Consider the following 25,359-nt stretch of genomic DNA (forward strand, 5'->3'; position numbering starts at 1 on the left):
ACTGTAGTTAACATCATTCTTGATGGAAAAATATTGAAATAGTTTTGCCTTAATAGTGCAAGGATTTATCATTCTTTTCAACATTTTACTCAAACCTCTGCCACAGCAAGGAAATAAAACTAATAAATATTGTAAGTGAAGAAGTAAAACTGATATGATTGTAGATATAGAAAATTCTACATAATTAAAAAAGCAAAACTAATTCCAAGAAATGCAAAGTAGATTCACAAGCAAATCATTATATTTCTATACAGTAGCAACAAGGAAGTGGAAAGTCATCTTAAAAACCATTCCATAAATACAATTGAAAGACATCAAATATCCAGGAATGAAGTCAACCAAAGCATTATAAGACTTATAAAAACTAAAAAACACTTCTAAAATTAAAGATGACCTCAGTAAGTCAAATATATAACTGACCTCAGACACTCCTCAAACCGACCTACAGATAAAAGGAAATATTAATCAAAATTCCAGAAGGCTTTCTTTGAAAACAAATTTAAAGGTTTCTAAAATTTATACAGAAAAGTAAGTGATCTAGAATGATCGAAACAATCTCGAAGTATGGAGTTAGAGGAATTAAACCAGAAGATGTCAAGTCTTACTAACACATACAATAACTAAAACTGCGGTACTGGTAGAAGGATAAACAATTCAGTGGAACAAAATAAAATATGCCAAATAAATAAAGTATACAAACTCAGACTTGACTACACAGGGTCAAATGATTTTGAATCAGGTGCCAATTCAATCCATAAAGATGTTGTAAATAAATGTGGCTAGCATAACTGGGAAAAAAAATGACCAGTAAGCAGGCATGAAAAAGAACTCTATCATTAATCATCAGGAAAATGCAAATTGACACCACAATGAGAGTAGTCATGCACAGAAAGACTAGACACAAAGCCTGATAATATTATGTGTTGCAAAAATTGCAAAGGTGTGGAACAACCAGAACTCCCATATATTGCTGGTGGGTGTGTAAAAAGGGTGCAACAATCTTGAAAAGTTTTATGGTAATTTTAACTTAACAAACGCTTACATTATGACTGAGCAATTCCACCCATACATACGCATTCCATGGAGAGGAATGATAACCTATGGCCATATAAACACTTCTTAGAGAAGGTTCCCTGCTAAAAGCTACACACAACGCAAAATGTCCATCAACTAGAGAATGGATACATAAATTGTGGCATCTTCATACAATAGAATGACTCAGAAAGGAGTAAGAAAGAAAAGAACCACTGAAACATGCCACAACACGGGTAGGTCTTGAAAATCTTGAAAACATGTTAAGCAAAAGAAGGCAGCGCAGAAAAACCTGTACTGTGTTGATTTCATTTATTTTAGGAGCACAAAAGCAGGAAAACTGACACAGGCTGACAGCAATTTAGCACAACCATCGGGTGAGATTTTTGGAGGTGATGAGAATGATCGAAATCTGGTTTTGTGTGCTAATCAAAGGAAGGCTAACTCAACAAATGCACCCTAAAACTCACAAGCAGAGAACAACCACAAGATAAATAGACTACAATAAATCATGTTCCACAACAGACGTAAAATGCTAAGTACAGGGTTTTAACAAAAAACAAAAATTAAGGAAGTTTTTCAGCACACCGCTCTTCATTTTGTTAAGACAGAATTTTGCAAAGACAGAACTGAATAAATGTACCCAGGAATAGAATATGGAGGACTTCCCTAGTGCAGTGGATAAAAATCAGCCTGCCAATGCAGGGGTTCAATCCCTGGTCGGGGAAGATACCACATGCTAAGGAGCAACTAAGTCCAAGTACCACAACTACTGAAGCCCTTGTGCTCCATAGCATGATAAACCTGAGCACCCCAACTAAAGAGCGGCCTCTGCTCGACTTTTTTAGGCTTTTTTAGGCCCATGCGTAGCAATGAAGAACCAATTCAAACAAAAATAATTAAAACAACAACAACAACAACAAAAAACAGCATATGGCCCTCAACCTGAGGAAGTATTTGATGTTTGATCATTTCTAAACATACAAGATGGCAGGGAGAGAAAGTATTGTGAATAACAGCTGTAGTTTTTGAATGGACATCATCCAATGATGCTATAATGTAAAATTTTATGCTCTAAACACCACCAGGTTTGAAAAAAATGGGGTCCTTATTTTTTTCTTTAGGTCTTAATTAGCTTCTTGTTAAACTATAAACATTATCACTGGAGCACACATGCTGGGACATACCAAATGCAACACTTGGTTGCCAGCCTAAGAAGGTCCCCGCTGATTAACTGTCACCAGGCTGATGCTGACGGTGCTGATTTCTAAGTGTGCTATTATGCTGGGAAAAAACCCAACCATCTCATCTTTCAGTAAAAAGAAAGGTAAACAGAGCATATGAGTCGGCTTATGTGAAGTATATTACCTTGATATCAGAAACGCAAGGGTCAAGTGTTTGTAAATATTTCCAGTAACCAATATCATTGATTCTCCTTTCTATTAATGAGGAAACCCACTTAAAGTTGGCAGTGTGCATAAATCTCTGGGACTAGCATTTCCAGGGAATATTCGATCCCTGCAAATTCCTGAGTAAAACGCTTTTGTTGATTTTAAAAGCGTGAAAATGCTGTGACTCAGTTCAAATGAATGAGTTTACTTTTAAAGAGTCCGTAAAACAGATCTTTCAAACAGGGCAAGGCTGCCTAACTAACCATCTCTTTTGTCCAACTGGGATTTGAGGGAGGGGTTGGGGGAAGGGGTCAACACACCACAGAAAAGCTCAAAATGACAAAGTCATTGTTCAGTGAAAGGGGCTGGAATGCTTTCTACACACTTTCCCTGACATTTCTACACAATGAAATGCAAGGGTCAGTGGTACCAAGACAAGTAAAGGCAGTTCCACTCTTTGCTTTTATAAAAGCAAGTGACCCAGCCTATTATGCTGAGTCTCAGGCTTTGTTCTCAATATCCAGATGCAGTAGCCTGTTCTTCTGCGCTCCCCTCTCTGGAAAGCAATGACTGAAGACACCTCCTTCACTTTTTCTTTTTTTGGGGGCATTTTCACTTCATAAAACTGCAGTCAGTGCGTTGTGTGTGTGCGGAGGAGGGAATGACAAGGTCCCTGGTGGTCTCACCATGGCCGGCAGTGGTGGTTCAAGAGGCCTCAGGATAAGCCCTTTGTGTCCATGAAAGGACGTGAAGAGTCAGTTATTTGAACCCAGCCGAGCTGTTGTGGGGTTTTCTTGGGGCGGGGGGCAGGGAGCGGCAGGGAGAGAATCAGGAGTGTGAGGAGGACAGGTTTGGCAATTCAGCTTTTCTCAATAAATTACAGCACTTAGCTACATGCAAGTCTGCATGCTCAGAGCAGTCTCCCAATTTGTTAGTCTGCATAAATTCAAGCTTTATTAATATGTGTAAATTCTTCCTGGTCATGTCCACATATTCTGCTATTGGAGGACTTCTTGAAAATGTGTTTGTGTTTCATCCTTTTAATCGAAGGGAGTGTGTGTGAAAGTCGCTCAGTTGTGTCTTGACTCTTTGTGATCCCATAAACTATACAGTCCATGGAATTCTCCAGGCCAGAATTCTGGAGTGAGTAGCCTTTCCCTTCTCCAGGTGATCTTCCCAAACCAGGGATCAAACCCAGGTCTTTAATGGAAAGACTTTAGGAATAATTGAGATTCCTTACTACATGTTACCTGAGATCTTGAAGCTTCAGAAATTCTACAGAAATATTTAGTAGCTCTATTCCCCACTGGCCCCCAACCCAGTGAACCTACATTAGGAAGTATCCATTAGGGACTTTCCTGGTAGTCCAGTGGGGTTTTCCTAGTGGCTCAGAGACAAAAGAATCTGCCTGCCACGCAAGAGACCTGAGTTCATTCCCTGGGTCAGGAAGAGGACCTGCACAAGGGAATGTCTATCCACTCCTGTATTCTTGCCTGGAGAATTCCATGGACAGAGGAAACTAAGAGGCGATACAATCTATGGGATCCGCAAAGAGTTGGACACAATTGAGCAATTAACACTACCTTTTACTTTTGTGGTCTAGCGGTTAAGATTCCTCGATTCCAGAGCAAGGGGTATGGGTTCAATTCCTGATCAGGGCATTAGGATCCCACAGGCTTCAGAGTGCAGCCAAAACGTTTAAAAATCCATTAAAATCTTCGGGAATTACAAACCTAGAAACACTGTGTGTGATACACATTCACATGGTGATACACACGGGCCTGGAAATTGTGACAATTACTTTAGTGCAACATAATGCATTATTGGATTATTTTTCCTCATTAAAAATATATATATAACCCTGTATGCCAGACAGCAGAAGAGACACAGGTGTATAGAACAGTCTTTTGGACTCTGTGGGAGAGGGAGAGGGTGGGATGATTTGGGAGAATGGCACTGAAACATGTATAATATCATGTAAGAAAAGAATCGCCCGTCTAGGTTCAATGCAGGATACAGGATGCTTGGGGCTGGTGCACTGGGAGGACCCAGAGGGATGGTACGGGGAGGGAGGTGGGAGGGGGGTTCAGGATGGGGAACACATGTACACCTGTGGCAGATTCATGTTGATGTACGGCAAAACCAATACTATATTATAAAGAAATTAGCCTCCAATTAAAATAAATAAATTTAAATTAATAAAAAAATGTGGCATTTAAAAAAACTAACTAGCCATTATTTATCATTTAACATGTAGCTAGATATTACACCAAGAATTTTATTGACTCCATTATATCTACCAAGCAAATTTTCTGAAATTGGTCATATTATCTCTATTTTATGGAGAAGGAAAGTACAGCTTTTTGGGAAAAAGGGAGAGACCTAGGATTCAAGACTGGAAAGGCAGACTGTGGGGTTCCCCACTCCAGCACTTAAAGCTCTTGGCATCATGAATGATTACCAGTTAACACGAAATCTGTATATGATTCAGTATACCCTCAGACCATGAAAACATCAAGATTTTCCTAGAGATTTAAGAACTCTTCAAAAAAAAAACATTTTCAAGATTCTCACATCATCAGAATCATACTAAATAGACTTCGGCAACTGTGTTTTCTCATGCTGACTTCTTCTTCCTTTGTAATGAACAGTTGGTAACTATAATTTCACTGCACAGGTAACTGAAGAATCAAACTAGCAGTGTATAAACCTGTAACTGCCCCTCTGTTAGGATATGAGGATAACACTGCCATCACCTGAGGGAACAGATTGTATTGCAGTGTAGAATCCCAATTAAGAACGAAGGGTTTTCATCAGCCACACCTGACATTATGATCTGGCTGTTCCAAAGATGAACTTGGACAAACCAGTGCCTCTTCCTGTCTTCCCTACCTTGTCAAAAGCCCAACATTCTACCAACATTCCAAACCAAATTCCTGTGCTGATGACACAAGTCATCCTATGTCCTGACCCCTGCTGGGCCTCTCCATCTTTATCTCCTCCAATGACTGATCTCCAACTTCACAATCCAACTATTTATGCTATGCAGGTGCCACCAACATCCCAGGAGTGAGGTTCCCTGCCCTTTGTGCCTCCTCCATCCCTAAATAAGGTTCTAGAAGCCATCCCCAACTCCCCAGGCAGGGTTTCAGAAGATGCTCCCTTAATTGCTACCATCTAAATAGTTGGCCAACGCTAGAGTAATTCAGAATCTTAATGCTTTGGTATAATTTATCAACATGTATAGGTATCAGGTCAGAGTGTCTCTGTATAAATCCCATCTGTAATGTGTCATTCATCGAGAATGTCTACAACTGTGAAACTCTCAGCACAGAATTCTCCTTTGTTTCTCCAATTCATCCCTCACTCCCATGCATCTGCTGTCTCATTAACATATTTCCTATTCAAGCAAAGCCTTTATTAAGACCACCCAGAATATCCAACTTGCCAAACAACTCTTGCACTTGGAATTCACAATTTAACAGTTTAGATAAGTACGGTCATCTATGAAATTCTAATACCTTTCTATGATATATTAGTCTGTATTTCATTGAAGAAAGTACACTTGATTCCTAAATAAGCAAACATTCAGGATTTGAAGGAAAAAAACAAAGGTGTCTGCTGGTCTTAGAGAATTGTGTGCAGGTTAATCTATTCAACAGTGTTCAAGAGGCAAAGACATAAGAAACAAAGAAATAAAACAAAGAAGGTCTTTCATATAATTACAAAATAGTAAATAAATTCTCTTTAGGGAGTGAGAAGGAATAAGACAAGAAAAAGCATATAGAATAAATACTTTAGAAGTAATAAAAATGAAAATTATGAAGTATCTTTCAAGGTTTACCAAATATACCCAAGGATGAGCAGAATCATCAAAAATAAGCTTGAGCACACTTGGTACTACTAACTTCATCCTTTAAAAAGAAAGCTGAATAACCCGCTTCACACTTCTTGTCATACCTACTCTCAGCTGGTGACTGAGAGAAAAGACTGCTCCCATTGGGCACTTGGCTTCCAGCCACACCTCCAACCCAACCATCCACAGGGGTCTCATCTGGGATTCAAAGGTCACCTCCTTGAAGCTCCACCCACCTCCTGACCAAGGACAAGGAACTTCCTCCAGCCCCCAACCCATCTAGTTTGTCTTCCAGGACTTCCTTCTGCTACGGATGAATTCCTGGAGGACTCCCTCTCCTTAGGGGGCTAGAGAAGACTCATGAGGGGAGGGCTTTGTACCCTAAGGCCTCAACTCTAATCCTTGTTTGTTGAAAGGAAAGAGGAATATATCACCGAGCACACCCCAATCCCCACCCCATCAATACTTCCATAAGCTTCTGAGGTTCAGCCCTGAAAATCATCACTCTCTCTCGGAAAACTTGTCCTTCTTCACAGACTCAGCGGCTATGCTCAGGTGCCACACTCATTCCAGGTTTCTCTGTTACTTCCAATTAAGCTCAGGATACCTCCAACTTGAGGTCCAAACACATCAAGGAAGATCTGAGTGTGGAAATCACATTTGCCTCACACGGAAATAAAGCCTTATCCATTCTCCTAAATAGTACACTCTCACAGTAATGCATCAAACAGTACTGTACTTGATGACTGTCTGTCTAACCATGGAAGACAGGAATTAGTCTCATTCACATCCATGGCTCAGCTGGTAAAGAATCTGCCTGCAATGCAGGAGGACCTGGGTTTGATCCCAAGGTTGGGAAGATCCCCTGGAGAAGGGAAGGGCTATCCATTCCAGCATTCTGGCCTGGAGAATTCCATAGACTGTATAGTCCATGGGGTCACAAACAGTCAGAAACAACTGAGCGACTTTCACTTCCCTTCGTCCACATTCCAAGCCCCACCTGTGCCTACCACATGGCGCACACTCAGTGAGTGAAGACAAAGGCTTTACGATTTCCATCCCACATCCCTAGCACATAGAAGTCCAATAAAAGACTGCTGAAAATGAACCAAAATGGAAGATATGTTGTAGGAAAGAAAAATGTTGAAAGAACTACAAATTTTCACATCAGATATGTAATAGGAAGAACTCATTAATGAAAAAAACTTCAATGTTTTCCATTATTATATATCTAGTTGCAAACAGAACAATACAAATACTGTTCAGTGCAAAGTGAAGAATACAACTGCCCATCAAATGTTATAAATATACTGTATTATTGGAATGATTAACCATTATTGGAATGATTAATCACTAAGAATTATTTAATCCTAAATAAAATTTAAAATAAAAAACTATAGACACATTGTAAATATTATGTATGTATGTACCTTTAACTAAATTAATCACTGTTAAGAAAATGAGTGGCTCTATTTATGTTGCTTGTATTTACATTGTGCTATTAAAAATATCAGTCATACACTAAGAATGTGAATTTTAATGGACCAGCATTTTGTTTGTTTGTATTTATTCAAATTCAGTATATTCAGAACGTCAAAACCTTCTTCAAAGAATTCCTTCCATGTTGAATTCTCTCACATGTGAGATATTTAGTTTTAATGAGAGAAAACACCAAGTTCTGGCTTGATAAATGACTTGGTTTTTAAAAATACTGTTAGTACTCAAAGCTATTATGATTTTCGAAAAAACAAACAAACAAACGAGTTTCAACAACACCTTGATAAACCAGATTCGCGCTGCCAGCCACTGGGTAACTTATCTGATAGGCCCACGGCAACCCTGCGGTAACCTACAGACTGTTGTCATTTTGTATAAATTATTTATTTCCTATGATACATCCAAAAACTTCCCTCACTTCTGGCCTTCCCTGCAGAAGGCCTTGGCAGCCAAAAATTGGTTTCTGTTCATTCACTCTTGTTCCATACCTGGGTCAACTCAGGTTCCCAAATCCCAAACATTACCCCACGGTTCCTCTGGAATTCTCATGGGAATGCCAGACAGTTGTTAAGGACACTCGTTTTAAAATGAGCTGTGTCACTCATCAGCATGGATATGGATCACTCACTAAAACTAAAAATGAAACAAAAAATAAACCAAAACCCATAAATGTTCACACAAATTCAAATTGAAGTCCAAGGGACAAAGTTAAGGAAATAGTTTCTATCTGCCCAGCAAACTGATTCATACTTTAAATAGCATTTTCTCATTTTAGTCACTTTGTTAGTGAAATGAATCTGACTTCTGACTTCCTCACTGGAGAATTACCTTTCCTAACCCTTGATAAGGATTCTGGTCTCTGTTTTCTTTCCCCAAGTCACCATCAGCATACTCAATTATACTACAACCCAATGGTCTATTTTCTGAACTCTTACTTTCAAGACCAACAAAACTGTCATTGTCTCAGAGAAGAAGTGATGAAGCACACACGCTCTGGATTAAAAAATTCCCATGGATAAGTGTAATTACATTATTTCCATATCTATTTGATTTTAATTCTCCTGTAAGGTATTATCACATGCTTATCAGTAAGAAACAAATGTTAAACATGTCAGTGTTGGTCTGAATATTTCAAAAGTGGAAAGATATCTTAGCTTTGAATTTTGATTTGCATTCTATTTCTTGCTATACATCCTGCCAAGTTCTTTCTGGCTCAAGCATCAGAGATGACATGTAGATCAGGAAGGACCACAAGATAAAACCAAGGTTAACTTCTTCATATGGAAATTCCCAACCCTTTCTAAACTCAGCTGATGGGTTTAAGAGGACTGGTGGTGTGTGAGCTTCCCTGAGCACAGGAGGAGCCGCTAGTCACTAAGATCCTTACCCTAAGAATCCGATGAGAGGTATTAAAACCCAGCTTCTCCTGAGGTCGGCAGCAGGTTTTGCTAAGGACATTAAAATCAAAGGCAGACAGGAAATTTTTAATCTCAGTTAAGAAGGGGGATGACAAAACTCTTTAGACAAGCGGATGGGCCAGACAAGAGACCTTCCATTTCAGATTCCCATTCACTTTAGAGGATGTTACTGGTCACCGAGATAATACTGAGGATAAGTCAAAGTGGATAAAATGTCCATTCAAAAAATCAAACAATTCTTTAAAAAAAAAAAGAAAGAAAGAAAAACAAACCTAGATCAACTTAAGAAAAGTCATAAGGTGAGTCAAGCTGATTGTCATTTTGACCTTCTTTTGCTTTAATTCAGGAGCCTATTTAGAAATGTAACGAGCAACCCTCTTCATTCGGCTCAGCTAGCAGAGCTAATAGGCTTCTAATTAATTTCCAGAAGATTGCTGTTATAACTAACAGGTTTTAAACATTTGGTTGATTGGGGAAAATGAATTGAATATAATGTATTTGATTTGGAAAATTAGTTTTCATTCTATGTGCTTACCATAATAGTGTTTATTTTAAGTTTACATGATTCTATTAAGGGTCCCAGATCACACCACGGAGTTCTTTTCATCATTACAGAGTCCTACCCAACTTAAAAAAAGAAAAATCAATTTACATTTTTATTTTTGTTGGCCTTTCATTGAGGTCAGGTTAACTTCATTTTTCTGGCTTTAATAAAAATCTTCTCTCGCTAATACAGCAACAGGCCCAAATACTTCAAAATGATCCCAGTGATACCTCGTCAAAAGCCCACTCATCGAATGCAAATCCTCTGGAGAAAGGCTTCGGCACACAAAGTACGATGAACCAGTTACTGCATTGTTTATTAAGTTTCACTTGATTCCTCCTGACAACCATTTAAACAATGAATGTTGGGAAATGTCCCTCAAAGAATCAACAACAATGGCAGGGATCAGGGCTTTTATATTTAGCTAATACTATTTTTAAAAGGAGAAAATATTTCTTCCTGAAGGGATTACGGCAGCCTTATTAAAGACACCTGCAAACAAAACAAGTGACAACAGATCTTTATCATAATTGATAACTGAGTCATCTTTCATACAACAAACTCCTTTCTTGGAGACAATAAAACAGAGATTTACCATTGCTGTTAGATTCAAGAAATCAGCTAATTGGGACTACTGGTATTTAACAATGGTGTGCTCCATCAAGATTAACTGAGACCCTTGTCTCTCAGGTTAAAGGGAAGAACAGTGAGACTAGAATCTTCTCCTCCCACTACTGAGAATGTTGGACGCAGACAGCAGGTGGCATCCATCCCTGTTCCTCTCTAAGTCATACAAATATACGTGGTGCATTATCATTATGAGGACTAATTAACCACGTGTGAAGCACACAGTGGGCCATTCGGCTCTGGAAACCCAACCTTGGCCCGGCTAGCAGTAGCAAAGACACAGAACCTTCCACAAAATCTTCTCAGAGTAATCAACAATCACCCTCACAACACGGGATTCTTTTGGTAAAAAATTGCTTCTGAGGATAAATTAAGTAGCCCGGTAGAACTCAAACATGTCAATTTCCAAAAGCAGTGGGGCGGAGGGTGGTGGGGAGGTGGGTAGGGAGCAGAATCAGACATCTTTGCATTAAAAAACTACTTTGCCTCTAAATCACAGCCTACTACACATTGGTTGAGAGTGGAAGGTTTCTCCCATAAGCTACACCTTTACAGCCAGATATTCACTGACACATTGTTTGTGACTTAACAGGAATGCCTAGAATAATTTCAGACAAAATACTGATTTTTCTGACATAGCTAACTTTCCAAATTAAGTACGTTGGACTCCTTTTATAGCAATGGCTCCTGAAGAGAGCCTAAGTTTTGATTTAGAGAGCATTTGAACACTGACATAAAACTGGGAAGTTGGGAGCATCAGCACCAAGCCATAATATCACATCCTCACCACAACATTTCTCTCCTTCCTGGCCTTAAAATGGAATCATGTTAGATGGCAATTAGCGAAAGTGAAAAGGGTTTAAACCCAGGAATTATTAGCAGCAGCAGCTGGGATTTTCGAAAATATACAGCTTTTGATAAACTCTATACATTTGATAAATCCAAAATAAACGCTTGACAAGGTCCCTGTAGCTTGAATAAGTGAAAAGCAGAGAGGGGAAAAAAACAACAGGGAAAAAATCCCAATGAACAACCGTACTGAATAAGCAGATGACAACTGAGATGACCTAACACCATTCTTTGGAACCTCGAAGTTGACTGGAGGCTGGGGAGAAGGTATTTCTGTGGGATTATAGGATTAAAAAAAAAAGAGAGAGACACCTTAAGATATAGCAATCAACATGTAAAAGAAAAGCTGACTACACAAACAAAAAAAGACATTTTCTGAGATGACTTTGATCCCATACTGAAATTATTGGCTTAAAGGTACTTGCTTTTAAAGGCTTTGTATCTTCCATAACTGCTCTCTATTGTCCTTGTTAAAGTATTATTTTCACCTTATTATTACTAATCTTTTCTTTGTAAGTAACCACACCTGGCTATATTGAAAAAAGGTGCAGTAAATATTTGTCCTTTGTGGTAACACAATGCATAATTTAGTTAATCGAGGCTATCTTTCCGAGAGAGAGGTGATTATTTCTATATTATGAAATGCACACATAGTAAAGGGAATCCAGGCCAGACACCTGGAAGGCAGAGGGAGAACCACTTACCCTGCATGTCGCAGCTTCAGACCAACCTCGCCGTGACTGTGTAGCCACTCCTGCCCCAGGTGTTACTCATGTTAACTTACTTAGTCTCCCAGTCACAGCCACACCTTTCTCTCACAAACATGGCATTTATTTAAGATAACAGGACACATCACCAGGCTAAAATACCCACCCTCAGCCCCTGAGAAAACGCCTTGAGAAAAAGGTACTCTGCTCTTCCCTGGGAGAACTCTAACAGGACTGTTAAACATTACCTGGATGAAATCAAGAAATGTCAGCGGCAGCAAGTCATCCATATGCCCAATGTCTTTGGAAAAACGATTTAAAATCCTTCCTGCAAGAACAGGACACAAGAAATTACTTATTTCTCCAGGCAAGCCCTTTAAAAGAAACAATTCATGGACAAATCATAATAGCATTTTAAATGCATATGTATTTAATAGATTAGGGATTCACATGAAATAAGTTAGTGTCAGTGACGAAAAAGATATGATATTACCTAGAGAATATCAGGAAGAGTTGGAAGATTGTAGAATATTCCCTCCTTTTCTGTTCATACTATTTAAGGATTCAAGTGCTACCTTGGTAAATTACGGAGTACATAAAAACTAATAATCCTAATTGTTACATTAACTATGCTACCAGAATTAGTTTTTGCTAAGTGATACTGTTTTTTTTAAAACAGTAATTACAACCTGTCCTCAACTTTTTACCTCCAGGATGGCGCAAAAGCACCTTACATTTTGGGAAATTAGGGGTTCTTTCCATTTCAAGCTGAGCATTTACTATAGGGGTGATAAGCTGTTGCTTTCAGAGGTGTATCAGATGTGGCAAACACACAGCTCACGCTTCAGCATCCAAGAAGACCAGAGGGATGGAGGCAGAAAACAGAAATATTACTAGATAACTAATGATCATTCTTATCATTGCTTCTATTTCCCCTCTCAGAATCCACCCAAACAGGATATCCTAAAGGCTGCAGGATTGGAAGAGGAGAACTATTTCTGGTCTTTTTAATGATTACAGTCAAAGAGATTGAAGTAATACACAGAGGTATGCATGTACACACATACATGCACTCGCACACTCACACACATGTACAGACAGAGGTATCCATGTGCGCACACACACACACGCAGAACCTATTCTGAGATAGTAGCTCGAGAGAAGTGCGTTTCCTTATGCCCCTGAATTTCCTTTGTAATAAAGACTCCAGGAAGCCAGCCTGTAGGTAAGATGAGGGACTTCTACCTACACTTCCTGACCTCAGTCACAGGTGACTTTCTCCCGAGGCCATTCACACCAGCCACAGCTGGACGGTGAATGAGCCGGGGCCGGCTTTCCACTGCTGGGATGAGCCTGCTCTGCTATCCTCCTCAAGGAGCCTGGCTCACAGGAAGCGCAGGTGTGCCCACACCAGTAGCTGGAGGCTGCTGCGCTTGGCCACGCCAGACCTACACAGGCCTCAACTTTCCTATCTCACCCTTAGGAAATACAGACCTAGAAACTGTCTTTTCAGGATACCTTTGTAGGCCCCAGTAACAACTTGCCTGCTTTAGAAGGCGAGTCTCAGGATTAAATGGGCTCGTGCTGGTGAAAGAATTAAGTCACAACGCTGGGTGAGTTAAGAGTTGCCCAACCACCAAGGTGAGACATCATGTCACCTGGCAAAGCCCACCGGGTGCTGCAGGAGGGCCCACTTGGTAAAATGCAGACTCTGATTCAGGAGTGCTGGGGGAGCTAGAGGGTCTGCATTTCCTCCAAGCAGCCCTTCCTGCTCTTTCCCAGGCCACACTTCAATGGGCTCTCCATCAGTTCTGCTTTAGGACCATTAACATCAGATGGGCAATTTTCCCACACATTCTCTCCTGTTTTGTGGCCCACCTAGTCGTTTTTAAACTTCTCAAAGTAGCAATCGCAAACTCAGGAATATACACATCAAAAAAATAAAAAGTTAAAGACATAGCTTAAATTTTATGACTTCTTCATCGGAAAAACACAACTTTTCAACGTTGGCAGAATCTGGAAACAAGAAAGTTTGCTATTTGGATTTAAAAACTTGACCCAGCTTTTTGTTTGGTGTCTGTGGGGGCAGTTTGTCATCTAATGCTGTGCAGGCTCAAGGGATACATAGGAGGGGACACAGCAGTTAGAGGGATGCGGGACAGCGGGAGCAAGCAGAGGACAGGCAGCGAGGATGGAGTCACAGCTGCAGCTGGTGACACCAGAGTGGGCGACTGCAGGGTTAGGCTAACAACTTTTCTTGGAGGAAACACAGCCTGAGCACACAGGGGGAGGGCAGGCGATGGATTGATGGAGACTGGAGTTTGTCCAGGTGGGAGGAATGACATGTGTGCGGACTGAGGGGTGAGAAAGGGCAAATATTTGCCTCTTTGATGGAAAGGGCACGCCCTTAGGAGTGCTGAGATAGGAGAGAGCTGAGTGTGAATAGGAGTGGAGGACGAGTCCAGTGTTAGGGGGCCTCCGCTGAGAAATTCCCTTCCGTCAAAAAGAAGCCCGACTTCTCTTTTCAAAGCCATGGTTGTGAGAAGGACGTCCTGAGGAGAAGGCTGGGTGCAGAGAGGATGGAGGACCAACTTACACGAGTGACCCAGGCGAGTGAGTCTGAGCGCTCCCAGAAGGCGGCTGAGGACCAATTTTGTCTCGGCCACTGTTCTCACAGACAAACCCTGCACAGACTCATCAGCATGCCTGTGGTACATATCAGAGCTTGGGCGGCATTTTTCCCTTGAGATCGTGCCTGCTGGTCACCCCTGCTTGGTTTCTAGAACACCACCACCTCCAGATGAGCACCAAAAAGTGCCAGAAACTACGGATGAATCATTTCATCAGAACTCTTGAGAGTGGTGATGTCCCCATTTTACAGAAGAGGCAGTTTAGGCTTAGACGCAGAAGGAAATTAACTCACTGACATTCAGTTATAAAACAGGTCAAGACTTGCATCCAGGGTTGCAGAGACTGAGAAAATTCATGTCATCACATCTACGACATAGAGCTATTTTAGCAGACACATCTAAAAACTCTATTAAGTATATACTAATAAGAATGGCTGATTCATGTTGATGTATAATGGAAAGGAACACAACATTGTAAAGCAATTATCCTGCAGTTAAAAATAAATAAATTGAAAAAAAAAAAAGAATGAGTCAATAAAATTACAGGCAGGGCCGGTGTTAAGCTAGTATGAATGGTGAAAGCCAAGCTGGCCTCTGACAGCCCGGCCCCTTCTGACTGGCTAATACTTGCTCCACTGGCTGCTGAATGCTTTGAACATTAAAACAGACGAGGTCCTTGGAATTCTCCTGGCTAACCATAATTAATGGTTAATATCTCCACCTCTAAATTAAACTGCACACTTACTGAAGATTCAATGAATGCATTAAGAAGTGAATAAACGCGTGAAAGAATGAACGAACCAGACAGTCTAATAAAAGCATAACTGATTACGAAAATTCAGGGCTTGAGAACCCTCTCCAAGCCTCATGCTATCCTGTGACACAGGACAAGTCCCATCACCTAATGTTAACTATGGCAGGGAACTGACCTTGAAGGAGTGGATACACCTCACATATTGCCCCAGGAACCACCTGTTGCAGTCACCATGAATGTTCTTCTACAGTAAGTAGATGTAAAATGTTTTTTACATTGCCTAAGCAATCACTGCAGATGGTGACTGCAGCCATGAAATTAAAAGACGCTTAATCCTTGGAAGAAAAGTTATGACCAACCTAGATAGCATATTCAAAAGCAGAGACAATACTTTGCTGACTAAGATCCGTCTAGTCAAGGCTATGGTTTTTCCTGTGGTCATGTATGGATGTGAGAGTTGGACTGTGAAGAAGGCTGAGCGCCGAAGAATTGATGCTTTTGAACTGTGGTGTGGAGAAGACTCTTGAGAGTCCCATGGACTGCAAGGAGATCCAACCAGTCCATTCTGAAGGAGATCAGCCCTGGGATTTCTTTGGAAGGAATGATGCTAAAGCTGAAACTCCAGTACTCTGGCCACCTCATGCGAACAGTTGAATCATTGGAAAAGACTCTGATGCTGGGAGGGATTGGGGGCAGGAGGAGAAGGGGACGACATAGGATGAGATGGCTGGATGGCATCACTGACTCGATGGACATGAGTCTGAGTGAACTCCGGGAGTTGGTGATGGACAGGGAGACCTGGCGTCCTGCGATTCATGGGGTCGCAGATTCGGACATGACTGAGCGACTGAACTGAACTGAACTGAAGCACGGTGGGGAGAAAAGAGGTCAGGAAGCCAGATCAGGCTAGTTCCTTTACCCCTGGATTTTGTGCACATGTCAGGTGAGGAGTCTGGCTCACGGCTCATAGAAGGTCAGGACTGGATAGACTAGTGTTCAGCAATAGACAGTAAAAAGATGATGGCTCTGAAACACCGTGAGCCTGATAAGAACAATGGAGCACACCCACTGGAAAATGCCTACAGCTTTCATGATTTCTGGGGATTCTTAAACCATTAACTGGGCTTCCCTGGTAGCTTAGATGATAAAGAGTTTGCCTGCAATGCAGGAGACCCGGGTTTGATCCCTGGGTCGGGAAGATCCCCTTGGGAGGAAATGACAATGCACTCTAGTATTCTTGCCTGGAAAACCCAACAGATAGAGGAGCCTGGCAGGCTGTAGTCCATGTGGTTGCAGAGTCAGACACAACTGAGCAACTTTCACATTCATACATACATAGATACATAAACCATGAAACACAGGACGTGGGGTGGCCAAAGCAGGGTGTAGACAATTCAGAAATGTCAATTCTGAGGGGACAGGACAGCACACATCACAGGACTCCTCCAATCACAGAAACACACCACTTTACCTCCAAGGTCTTTTTTCCTGGCACACTGCACCTTGACCATGTTTCAGGACAAAATGCAGTTTTCCTCTCATACTTCCCGAAGAATGAGAACTGGGGAGTTAAAACACGGAGCAGTCTCGCCAGGGAAACGTGCACCCACGGAAACAAAGGTCAAAAGATCTGTTAATAAAGTCATCTAAGCAGGGACATCCCACTTCTTCAAAGCCATGAATCAGGAAGTTGCCATCCAGAATGCAAAATCAACCCTTCTCTCTAATATGCGTACAAGAACTTGTAGTGCTCAGAAATGGGACAGCAAAACATTTGGTGTGAGGACATGAGTAAACTTGAAGACAATGGTTCCTCCCACAACCCACCGCATGTAAAGTGACTGCAGGTGAGCTGGAGTGGGATCAACCAACACCCAAATCTGATCTCAGTCTATCTCCAGTGCATCATTTTAATTTCTGGGAACCCCCATCAGTTGTTACACAAATGTGGTTGGGTTGTATTAAGTGTGAGAGCATGGGCCTTTGTTGGGGAGGAAAATGAAACACACAAATGAAGAACACTGTTAAAAACAAGGGGATTAAAAAATTACACAAATAAACTTATTTATAAAAAAGAAGTAGACCCACAGACCTATACAGAAGATAACCTTATGGTTACCATAGGGATGGGGGAAAGGGATAGATTAGGAGTTTGGGATTAACAGATACATACTATATAGAAAATACACAACAAAGAACTACTGTATAGCAGAGGGAGCTACATTTGATATCCTGTAATAAAATGTAATGGAAAAGAATCTGGAAAGCTACGGATATACATATATATGAATAACTGAATCGCTTTGCTATACATCTAAAACTAATACAACATTGTACATCAACTGCACTTCAATTTTCTTTTTCAGAAAGAGGGGGAAGGGAAAAATCATTTTCACTACTGTATTCCTTCCTTTAAAAATTAGATAAAAGCTGTAAGAAGTGGAAACACTGCTCAAAAAGTTATAATTCTACATAGTGTACTATGAGTTATAAAAAGCTTTTGGATGGGAATTCTCTGGTGGTCTACTGGTTAGAACTCTAGGCTTTCACAGCCAAGGGCACAGGTTCAATCCTTACTCAGGGAACTAAGTTCCTGCTAGTCGTGTAGAGGCCAAAGAAGAAAATGGGGTGGGAGGGAGCATAGGAGACACATTCCCTCTTGGTCAAACATTCCTCACATTAAATTGTGGGCTATTCAAATTTCCCACAAACCCTTCTTCCAGTCCAGCTGCCACCCTCTTTACACATATCATCTGGTTTCTAAAACCAGCGTCTTTCCCTCCATCTTGATTCATCTTGACTTCTTCTATGGCAGCTAATCCCTGTAATGACTTTTTTTAAAAGAAAAATCATCCTAGGTGCTGGTTTCTGAGATATAACTATTTTTTAATACCTCTCTTCATTCCTGTAGCTTGCACCTGCCCTCCTTATACTTGGAACACTATTCCCCAGAACGGTCATTTCCCACTGGTTCACCTGAACCAGAATCGGCCCCTAGTGTCTCTTCATCAGGCTCCCCTGGAAGCTCAGGTGGTAAAGAATCTGCTTGCAACAAGGGAGACCTGGGTTCGATCCCTGGAGGAGAGCATGGCATCCCATTCCAGTATTCTAGCCTGCAGAATCCCCATGAACAAAGGAGCCTGGAAGGCTGCAGTCCATGGGGTAGCAAAGAGTCCTTTCATTTTTGGTGTGTCCAGTAGGTGGGATCTCTCCCCTTGGACATCTCAGGTGCACATACACAGTAACACATTATGCAGTGAGGAAGCAGATACATTTGCATAAAATATGCAAATGAATTTGAATATGGGGATTCTTAAACCATGAACTTAATGAATATCTTAAAAAAGAACTTCAACATAAAAGAAAACCTTTACATGCTGTATTTTGATTCCTAAAACTTTTGCACATTGAAAGAGAAACTGAAATTCCAATTCATATTGGGTTTTGATACTTTGAGACAGTCCCTTGGCTTTGAGCAACCAGAGGTCGCCCGTCAGCACTGAAACAGGGTCAGCACTGAAACAGGTACACAGCAAGGACAGAGCCGACTTCCCAGCGCCAGGAAGGTTTGTACATCAAATAACTTAATCAGAACACAAACTATTCTTAGATTTCTGGGGAGGTAATTAAATACCAATTCAATGCCAATTAATCACAGTCAAATAAGAGTCTGTCAGAGAAGAACTCTATACACATGCAGGCTATTTAATGGTCAAACACTTGGCAGGATCTTAGTTAAACAATGATTCATTAAGCCTCCTCTGCCACACAATGGCCAGGCTGAACTCCAAGTGAAAGAATCGAAACTCTTTTGTTCTCCCATAAAAAGACATCAACTGCCTGTGCATGATATCCTTTCCTTCTCCACTTAGCAGGCAGCTCAATTTGCATGCTTCTGGATGTGCTGGTCTGCTCCTGGGCAGCAGGGCATCTGTGAGTCTTCCTTCGGTTCTGGGCTCAATACCAAGGTGAGGCAACTCCCTTCTTCCCAATGGAAAACAGCTGGACAGCTGACCAAGTTCTGAAGATGTCTGTTCACTCTAAGCAAGGAAAGGACTACGAGACCCTACCTTCCAGCAAGCAAAAGCAAGCTATGATCTTTTTCTCCTTTGGCATCATACTGCCCACGATAAAATACCAAAAAACAAACCCCTGGATACATATAACTATCCAGGAAGAATATTTGTGATTTTCTGCACTTACCTTATCAATTTGCATCCTTTAAACTACTTGGCCCTTCAGCACAAAACCACTCATTAAACTCAGAGAGCCATTTTAAGTTTGACTTTTCCCTGGATTTCTTAGGTGGACGCTATTACCTTTCTGCAAGATCCTTCCCATGGAGAAAATATCAAAGCAATGGACATTCCTCCATGTTTGCTGGGGGTTTTGCCTACACTAGCACTATAAGCATTTCAGTAACGCTGCTATTTATTAAATGCATAATTTTTGCTCTTCAAAATTAATTGAAAGTGGGTTGAAAAGGGCTTTTATAATGCTGTAAATACTACTTGCCTATTTAGAGAAGGGTTCTTAGGGCAGCTTTATTAAATCTTTTATCATGCTTTAAAAATAAGTGGGACTTCCCTGGTGGTCCAGTGGTTAAGCATCGGCCTGTCAATGCAGAGGACATGGATTCAATCCCAGGTCCAGGAAGAACCCACATGCTATGCAACAACAAAGCCCATGCACCACAATTACTGAGGCCGTGTACCCTCAGATCAAGCTCCACAAGAAGATACCTCAATGACAAGCCTGCATATCGCAATTAGAGAAAGCCCATGTGTAGCAACAAAGGCTCAGTGCAAACAAAAATAAATAATTTAAAAAAATTTTTGAAACTGAATGAATAAAATTAATTATATTTTTATTTAATAACAAAATATGTACTAGATAGTATTCTTAGAAGGGGAAGTAAAATCTCTTAAAAACTATTTTGAAAGATTTTATATATACATATAGGGATTAAGACCATCCCCATGGAAAAGAAATGCAAAAAAGCAAAATGGCTGTCTGGGGAGGCCTTGCAAATAGCTGAGAAAAGAAGAGAGGCAAAAAACAAAGGAGAAAAGTAAAGATATAAGCATCTGAATGCAGAGTTCCAAACAATAGCAAGAAGAGATAAGAAAGCTTTCCTCAATGCAAAGAAATAGAGGAAAACAATAGAATGGGAAAGACTAGAGCTCTCTTCAAGAAAATTAGAGATACCAAGGGAACATTTCATGCAAAGATGGACTCAATAAAGGACAGAAATGGTATGGACCTAAAAGAAGAAGATATTAAGAAAAGTTGGCAAGAATACACAGAAGAACTGTACAGAAAAGATCTTCAAGACCCAGATAATCACAATGGTGCGATCACTCATCTAGAGCCAGACATCCTGGAATGTGAAGTCAAGTGGGCCTTAGAAAGCATCACTATGAACAAAGCTAGTGGAGGTGATGGAATTCCAGTGGAGCTATTTCAAATCCTGTAAGATGATGCTGTGAAAGTGCTGCATTCAATATGCTGGCAAATTTGGAAAACTCAGCAGTGGCCACAGGACTGGAAAAGGTCCATTTTCATTCCAATCCCAAAGAAAGGCAATGCCAAAGAATGCTCAAACTACCGCACAATTGCACTCGTCTCACATGCTAGTAAAGTAATGCTCAAAATTCTCCAAGCCAGGCTTCAGCAATATGTGAACCGTGAACTTCCTGACGTTCAAGCTGATTTTAGAAAAGGCAGAAGAACCAGAGATCAAATTGCCAACATCTGCTGGATCATCAAAAAAGCAAGAGAGTTCCACAAAAAACATCTATTTCTGCTTTATGGACTATGCCAAAGCCTTTGACTGTGTGGATCACAAGAAACTGTGGAAAATTCTGAAAGAGATGGGAATACCAGACCACCTAACCTGCCTCTTGAGATCTCTTGAGAAATCAAGAAGCGACAGTTAGAACTGGACATGGAACAACAGACTGGTTCCAATAGGAAAAGGAGTCCATCAAGGCTGTATATTGTCACCCAGAGTACACCATGAGAAACGCTGGGCTGGAATCAAGATTGCTGGGAGAAATATCAATAACCTCAGATATGCAGATGACACCACCCTTATGGCAGAAAGTGAAGAGGAACTAAAAAGCCTCTTGATGAAAGTGAGAGAGGAGAATGAAAAAGTTGGCTTAAAGCTCAACATTCAGAAAACAAAAATCATGGCATCCGGTCCCATCACTTCATGGCAAATAAGATGGGGAAACTGTGGAAACAGTGTCAGACTTTATTTTAGGGGGCTCCAAAATCACTGCAGATGGTGACTGCAGCCATGAAATTAAAAGACGCTTACCCCTTGGAAGAAAAGTTATGACCAACCTAGATAGCATATACAAAAGCAGAGACAATACTTTGCTGACTGAGGTCCATCTAGTCAAGGCTATGGTATTTCCTCTGGTCATGTATGGATGTGAGAGTTGGACTGTGAAGAAGGCTGAGCGCCGAAGAATTGATGCTTTTGAACTGTGGTGTTTGAGAAGACTCTTGAGAGTCCCTTGGACTGCAAGGAGATCCAACCAGTCCATTCTGAAGGAGGTGAGCCCTGGGATTTCTTTGGAAGGAATGATGCTAAAGCTGAAACTCCAGTACTTTGGCCACCTCATGCGAAGAGTTGACTCATTGGAAAAGACTCTGATGCTGGGAGGGACTGGGGGCAGGAGGAGAAGGGGACGACAGAGGATGAGATGGCTGGATGGCATCACTGACTCGATGGACGAGAGTCTGAGTGAATGCCGGGAGTTGGTGATGGACAGGGAGGCCTGGCGTGCTGCGATTCATGGGGTTGCACAGAGTCGGACATGACTGGGCGACTGAACTGAACTTATATACACACACACATATATATATTCTCTGAACCTCCAGACTGAATTTATGATAACTGACCAAAGATAAATACATTGTTTTTCATAAGAATCTTCAGAAATTTCATGTAAAACTTATTAGCAGATTATTTTCTAATTCTGCTCATAAATTGAGTGATACAAACAAAATAAAGATGCACTTTTACTGGGTCTCACTGCATATAAAATATCAAATTCACTTCGACACCATTACAATGAATGAAGGATATACTGCATGCTTACTATTTCAAAAATACATAAGTGAGTCCACAACTGCAACGTTGTAACACATTAGTAAAGCATAAGTGATTAAAGCATTAAAAATTTGACTTACAATTAAATTAGTAAATCTATTCTCATGATCCCTCAGACATAAAACCCACATTTTTATTTATGTTGCTTTAACGGGACACAGCAGTATCAGCCCTTCATGTGTTTATTTCTCACGTAAACTACAACAGATAATGATTTTGTAACAGGGGTGTGAGGGGGGAAGGTCACACTATGTCTGCATATAAATATACCATACCATAGGAAAACAAATTTTCCTGCAAATATAAGCAATTTTACAGCCTTTCAAAGTGGTGCCCGAAAAAGTAGATCTATCCGTATTAAAGTGCTGACAGGAGAGAAACGGTCCAGCACTAAATAAAGTACACTGTAACCCAATCATCAAATCAATAAAGTCATTAAAAATATGCTACATTCCTCAAGGAAATGGTGAGTTGAAGGTTAAAAAATATTTGGTCACCATGGAGAATGTCCCTCCAACACAGCTGACAGTTACTGGTCTGGACCCTGTCTCCCCACTACCCCGTGCCGAGAATAAAAGTCTGCAGGCTTCTTATCTTTCTTCGTGTGTATTTAGCCATGTAACCTGCCAGGCATCATTTTCAGCTTCATATAGGCATCCTATAAATATAAATAAGAAACTATGCCATTTTTCTTCTTCTTATTCTGTGCCCCAAACTGATGAAATATTACCACGTTTGTAGACTCTTGCAAACAGCCACATTATCATAGGGCAGAAATGTGCTGAGATTATAATATCCATTCATCTAAACTGTCAGCATATATCAACATTCAGGTGGGGTACTTGCCACCTAAATTAATTTACTACTTAAAGAGACTTCTTATACAAAGTCTGTCAGGAGGGTTTTAACAAAACTGTTAGAAGTGAAAGCGTTAGTTGCTCAATCATGTCTGACTCTTTTGTGACCCTGTGGACTACAGCCCACCAGGCTCTTCTGTTCGAGGGATTGTCCAGACAAGAATACTGGAGTGCACAGCCATTCCCTTCTCCAGAGGATCTTTCCAACCTAGGGACTCAACCCTGCACTGCAGTAGGTTCTTTACCTTCTGAGCCACGAGGGAAGCCCCCACAAAACTGTAAATAAATCTAAAAACGTTTTGCATTTTCTCTAATTTTCAAGTGTTGGATTAAAAGGAGGAGACTAGCGACAAGGAAACCTGCACTTGAGGGCACCCTCTTTCCAGGAACCTGTTGTCCAGCTGCTTTGGGGCGGGGGACGCAGGCTTGCTGCCACAGAGGAATGATATCCCAATCCACCTCCTACGATTTACTCAAGAAAGTCAGTCAGTTCAGTCGCTCAGTCATGTCCGACTCTTTGAAACCCCATGGACTACAGCACGCCAGGCCTCCCTGCTCATCACCAACTCTGAGTTTACTCAAACTCATGTCCATTGAGTCAGTGATGCCATCCAGCCTTGTCATCCTGTCGTCCCCTTCTTCTCCTGCCCCCAATCCCTCACAGCATCAGAGTCTGTTCCAATGAGTCAACTCTTAGCATGAGTTGGCCAATGTATCGGAGTTTCAGCTTCAGCATCAGTCCTTCCAAAGAACACCCAGGACTGATCTCCTTTAGAATGGACTGGTTGGATCTCCTTGCAGTCCAAGGGACTCTCAAGAGTCTTCTCCAACACCACAGTTCAAAAGCATCAATTCTTCGGCGCTCAGCTTTCTTTACAGTCCAGCTCTCACCTCCAGACATGACTACTGGAAAAGCCATAGCCTTGACTAGATGGACCTTTGTTGACAAAGTAAGGTCTCTGCTTTTGAATATGCTATCTAGGTTGGTCATAACTTTCCTTCCAAGGAATAAGCGTCTTTTAACTTCATACCGGCAATCACCATCTGCAGTGATTTTGGAGCCCCAAAAAATAAAGTCTGACACTGTTTCCACTGTTACCCAGCTATATGCAGGTCAGGAAGCAACAGAACTGGACATGGAACAACAGACTGGTACCAAATAGGAAAAGGAGTACGTCAAGGCTGTATACTGTCACCCTGCTTCTTTAACTTATATGCAGAGTACATCATGAGAAACGCTGGGCTGGAAGAAGCACTAGCTGGAATCAAGATTGCTGGGAGAAACATCAATAACCTTAGATATGCAGATGATACCACCCTTATGGCAGAACGTGAAGGGGAACTCAAAAGCCTCTTGATGAAAGTGAAAGAGGAGAGTGAAAAAGTTGGTTTAAAGCTCAATATTCAGAAAGAAGGTAAAGGAGGTTATAAAAAGAACAGAAGGCTAAGGGGGCAAACACCAAAATAAATCCAAAGTGGATCTAAATGGAAGATGACAGTGAGTGTTTACATTCCCTGTCCTTTCAGGGCATGTTACTCCTGGAATTAAAAGCAAAGGTAGATATATCCTGGGACTGTAAGGAGATCAAACCAGCCAATCCTAAAGGAAATCAATCCTGAATATTCACTGGAAGGACTATCACTGAAGCTCCAATACTCTGGCCACCTGATGTGAAGAGACAACTCACTGGAAAAGATTCTGAATCTGGGGAAGACTGAAGGCAAAAGGAGAAGGGGGCAGCAGAGGATGAGATGGTTAATAGTATCACTGACAGAATGAACATGAATTTGAACAAACTCTGGGAGATGAGGGGGAGAGGACAGTGTAGCAAAGAGTCAGAGGCGATTTATAAACTGAACAACAACAAGAATAACAAAAGATGTATCATTAGATCAAGGGTGGCAAGGATGGGCGAGCCTGGAGTTTAAAGAAGAAAAAAATCCCACAGAGTATGCTAGAAGCGAGCATCTAAGAACTTATATTAAAGGAAAGATAACCGGGGATCCATTTAAATGATGGAAAGGAGCCCTGAAGCTTGGTGGGCAGGAATAAAGGACCCTGGAAAAAAAA

At 41.0% G+C, this 25,359-nt stretch overlaps 1 protein-coding gene across 2 annotated transcripts in view; it reads right to left on the reverse strand.

Annotated features, from left to right (window-relative positions):
- The window catches only part of LOC138446662 (ATP-binding cassette sub-family C member 4), a 188,176-nt gene that overhangs the window by 42,816 nt on the left and 120,001 nt on the right, over positions 1-25,359 (reverse strand). For both annotated transcript variants that reach the window (XM_069601880.1, XM_069601881.1), the window contains one exon: positions 12,170-12,249. In XM_069601880.1, the coding sequence (XP_069457981.1) occupies positions 12,170-12,249 (80 nt within the window). The remainder of the gene's footprint in view (positions 1-12,169; positions 12,250-25,359) is intronic.

This window comes from Ovis canadensis, chromosome 10 (assembly GCF_042477335.2).
Source record: "Ovis canadensis isolate MfBH-ARS-UI-01 breed Bighorn chromosome 10, ARS-UI_OviCan_v2, whole genome shotgun sequence".
Taxonomy (NCBI): Eukaryota; Metazoa; Chordata; class Mammalia; order Artiodactyla; family Bovidae; genus Ovis; species Ovis canadensis.